The 4,388-nt window shown below is 33.6% G+C and overlaps 1 protein-coding gene across 1 annotated transcript; it reads right to left on the bottom strand.

Moving 5' to 3' along the window:
* Window positions 1–1,959: 1,959 nt before the first annotated feature.
* LOC125875953 (defensin D1-like) lies at window positions 1,960–2,699 on the bottom strand. The gene is made up of 2 exons (XM_049557029.1): window positions 2,615–2,699; window positions 1,960–2,357 (listed from the first exon to the last, which is right to left on the bottom strand). Exons 1-2 carry the CDS (start codon window positions 2,673–2,675, stop codon window positions 2,155–2,157), a joined length of 264 nt encoding a protein of 87 aa, XP_049412986.1. The 5' UTR covers window positions 2,676–2,699; the 3' UTR covers window positions 1,960–2,154.
* Between the last annotated feature and the right edge of the window lie 1,689 nt (window positions 2,700–4,388).

Here is a 4,388-nt window from a genome sequence, read left to right on the forward strand (position 1 = left end):
GAAATTGCAGAAGATGTTCAGGAAAATGAGAGAAATTTCATTTACTCTTAGATAACAAGGGATAGTATTAACAAGTGTTATTATTTCTTATTAGAAAAGTGACAATCCATCGGAATGACTACTATTTTTCAAGAATAAGTTTGAATGTGTGGGAATAGCTATAGTTAGTCTGCATAGCATCAATGTGGTGCTTATATGGAAGTGTTGATGGTCAAATCTTCTAAATTTTGTTCTTCAAAGCCAAACCAAGTTATATTAGCGATTCCAATTCTACTTGGACATAATTTCCTCTTTTTTATAAATAAATAAATAAATTTATACCACTAGCAGAGAATCTAGCAACCTCTTATTAATAATAAAAATAAAATCTTCAACGTGAATAAGTACAAACAAGGGGATCGGGTCTCAGGTCAGGGCCATATCTTGGGTCGGAGTCGAGGATTGGGTTGGGGTCGAGTCAGGGTTGTGTCACAAGTCAGGGTGTCGGGTCGGGGTCGAGTCTTGGGTCGAGGTTGGATCTTAGGTCGGAGGCGGGCTGTGTCTCGAGTCGAGGTCGGGTCTCAAGTTGGAGTCTTAGTTTCGGGTGTCAATGTCAAATCAGGGTTCACAAATTGAAAATTGAGTGTCGATTTCAAGGTTGGATCAAGGTTTGGGGTCGAGGTCAAATTTAGGTATTAGGTCTAGGTCTCGGTTGGGTCTCAGGTCGGAGTCAGGATCGAGCAGGGGTCAAGGTCTCGGGTCTTGGATCTGTGTCAAGTCTCGGATGGGGGTCGGATCTTGAGTCAGGGTCAGGGTTGGGTCTCGAGTCAGGGTCGGGGTCTCAAGTTGAGGTTAAGGATTGGTTTAGGTCTCAGGTAGGGGTCGGGGTCAGGGTCAGAGTCAGAGCTGGGTCTTCAATCGAGGTCAGGCTCATGTCGTGGTTGGGGTCGAATTTTGGGTTAGGGTTAGGGTTGAGTCTCAGGTAAGGGCTAGCATTGTGGATAGATCTCGAGTTGGGTCGGGTCTCGGGGTCGAGGTCTTGAGTCAAGGTCGGGTCTCAGGTCGGACTAGGAGTCGAGTCTCGAGCCAAGATCGAGGTCAAATCTTGAGGCGAGGTTGGGTCTTGGGTCGGGGTCGGGGTTGAATGGCAGATCAATTATCGAGGTTGGTTTCTAAGTAAGAAACTATTTTTCTAAAAAGTATGTTTCTACTCTGTAGCTAAAAATAAAAGATGTTTTCTAAACAAATATGTTTTATTCACCAATTATACACTAGAAAATATTTTCCACTCACCAACCAAGAACAAGAAAATAAGTTAGAAATCAACTTATTTTCTAAGAAACATTTACTAGAAAAACATTTTCCTATGCTGAACACACCCCAAATTCTAAAACCTTAAAAGAGACATCTATGCTTTTCAAAATAGTCATAGCTAGTGATTTAATACTATAACTTACATTAATTAAAAGTGATTCTTTTATGGTCGTTTTGGTCATATTATTGCTGTTTTCTAGTAGTGGATGTTGTTTACTAATGCATGTATTTTTTATTTTGCTAGATTCAAATTCGAGGACAATTTATTTTCAAAGAGAGAGGAATCAAAGAATCCATGGTGGCATACCTCCATTAAAGTTGATGAGTTCAATGAAGAGGTAATGATAGTCATTAAGTCAGTACTCAGTTATATTTAGAGGTTTCATGGGTATATAGCTAGTTATGCTTCAGTTTGACCTCTGTGTCCTTTATCAGTGATTTCAGTACTATGATTTACATTAATGAAAAGTGTTTCATTTACAATACTTCCCTTCAAATGCTTTTAAGCTATGTTTTCGTTCATGTCTAGATGTATGACATGTCTAATGCTATATTATGGGTATGATAGGACCAACAATGGCATTCAAGAGTATCNTATGTGGAGTCATGTAGTTATTATTCATTTTAGCTTAGCCTTGCATGATACTTTACACAATAAGTATTCATATAGAAAAACACCATAGTTCACATCAATTAATACTCATAGAAAAACATACAATACATTTATTCATTAAGCAAAGCTTGGCCAAAATAGTTGCATACATAAATCAGCCTTATTACATTGTTACACACATAAAATAGGTAGCTTCTTAATTATTTGTTTACATAGTCAAAGCCAAGCCATGAGACACTAAAATATTCTTAGTAGTGGCAAGGTGAGTAGCAGTAGCAAGCATATTTTGCCCAGTAATATTTGTGACCCCATGGTTTATACTTCTTACAGATACCATATTTAGCTCCATAGTAGTGCTTGCAATGATAACTACATTTGTAAGAGTATTGGCAAAGTCCATTCCACTTGTCACTCTTTTTCCAACAGTATTTCCCTTCTGCCATTTGTATTTCTGCAAAAATGAGAAATTGAAACACCATGGTATGTACTTGAGATAGTAAATTTATCATAATTTCTAAACAAATTTTATTTCCTAAAAAAAACAAATATTTTAAAAATTCGTAATTTTAAACAAATCATTATATTTGGTAGCTATATATAATCATGTTTGTCTGGTCACAAAATTTAACAAGAAAAAAATATTAAATTTTTTTTTGTAATCTTAAACAAATCATTATATTTGATATCTATAGTATCATGTTGACTCACCAGTTGCAGCAACAAGGAAGAGGCAAAAGAGAAGGGCGAGAAAAGTGGTGTATTTTGCCATAGCTCGTATTTTGTGTGGATATTTTGGTGAGGAAACAAACAATTGAAATAGTTGTATTTATAGTGTGGGAAACTCATATTGTCAACTTAATTCCATTTGATTTGTTCAAGGTTACGTTGGATGTTTGCTTATTTAATTTAGATGGATAATTAAAAGGACACATCAAGTACAAAGAATTAGTCCAGCAGAATTAGCATTTATTTAATTGTAAGGAATTTGAATTGATCAAAGAACCATTATTGAATGATAATTAAAGTCTTCTACTAATTGATCAATTCTATATCTCCACAAATATTGACTAACATCATGAAAAAAGTTAAAAGATTTGTGAATGAAGGTATATTGGTTAAAACTCACCTTTGATGAGTATAATTGAATTATAATGGACATGAAGAATTAATGTGGATATCAAAATTGATAGTGAGGATCATGGCTTAACCGTGTTATATTCTTTTACCACATTCTTACATAACCTTCACCGATACATTTCTGTATGAAAAAGAAAGTATCTAACTTGACGATGTTACTATTGCAGTAAACCCTAAAGAATTGAGAAGAGCTTTCCGGATAGTAGAGCTAAGGGTACTTAAGGTATTGTGAGTAGGGAAAGAAAATAATATAAAGAATTTAATAGGAAAAAGTCTAACGTCAGATCGAAGTCTAGAGCAAGGAAGCAAAATTGCGATGAGTGGTGGAAGTAGGGTTACTACAAAAGAGATTGACCTAAACAAAAAAAATAAAAGAGGAAAGCAGAAAGTTGATCACTCTACAAACATTGGTGGTACTAATAATAATTTAGATGACAGTGACTATGTAGGAAAAGTTTGTGATGTGAATTCTGATCATAAGCACAATTCTTGGATTCTTGATTCTGGTGAATTGTTGACATATATGTCTACACAAGAATTGGTTTGCAACATACAAACAGACAAGTGAGATTGTTAATCGATGTGATTATAATTCATTAGATGTAAAGGGCGTTGATAATATCAAATTGAGAATGTTTGTTAGCATTATCAGAAATATTAAGTGCTGGCATGTTCCTTGAATGAAGAGGAATTTGATTTCTCTTTTGACATTGGATGATCAAGGGTATAATTTTCACTTGGAGAATGAAACACTTAAGGTTTGTTTGGAAAGCCACTTGATAATTGGAATTGGTGTAATTACTAGGGTAGTAATTACCAACCTAGTAATTACACTGTCTAGTAATTACACTGACTTGTTTGGTTGCCACAGTGTAATTACACATGTTCTGTTTGGATGTCACAATGTAATTACACATATTCCGTTTGGATGCACAATTGCAATTATAAATTTATAATAAATTTTAAAAATAAAAAATTAATTATTTAAAATTTATACTAGACAAATAATAAGAAACTTTATAAATGACATTAAATTAAATATTTAAGATATATATTCTTTTTTGAAAATATATTAATTAATAAACATATTTTCTGTAACTAATATTATGAAAAAATAATTGATTTATATTTTTTCAAATTAATATATTACAATTGAATTGATCGTAACAACTGAAAGTATGAAGTTTCTACGAATATCGTGAAATGCATGTTTGATAAAAAGAATAATATATAAATAAAATGTCATAAAGTCTCCATAGTACTCATGAAGGGTAGACTTTATTCTAGACTTGTTAGCAAGAACTTTTGGGCCGAAGTAATTAATACAACTTGCTATTGATCTCTA

This window comes from Solanum stenotomum, chromosome 9 (assembly GCF_019186545.1).
Source record: "Solanum stenotomum isolate F172 chromosome 9, ASM1918654v1, whole genome shotgun sequence".
NCBI classification, from domain to species: domain Eukaryota; kingdom Viridiplantae; phylum Streptophyta; class Magnoliopsida; order Solanales; family Solanaceae; genus Solanum; species Solanum stenotomum.

Coding starts and splice junctions, on each gene's coding strand:
- LOC125875953 (XM_049557029.1), bottom strand. CDS start 2,675: ATGGCAAAATACACCACTTTTCTCGCCCTTCTCTTTTGCCTCTTCCTT. Junction 2,358..2,614: donor CTTCCTTGTTGCTGCAACTG/GTGAGTCAACAT, acceptor TCATTTTTGCAG/AAATACAAATGGCAGAAGGG.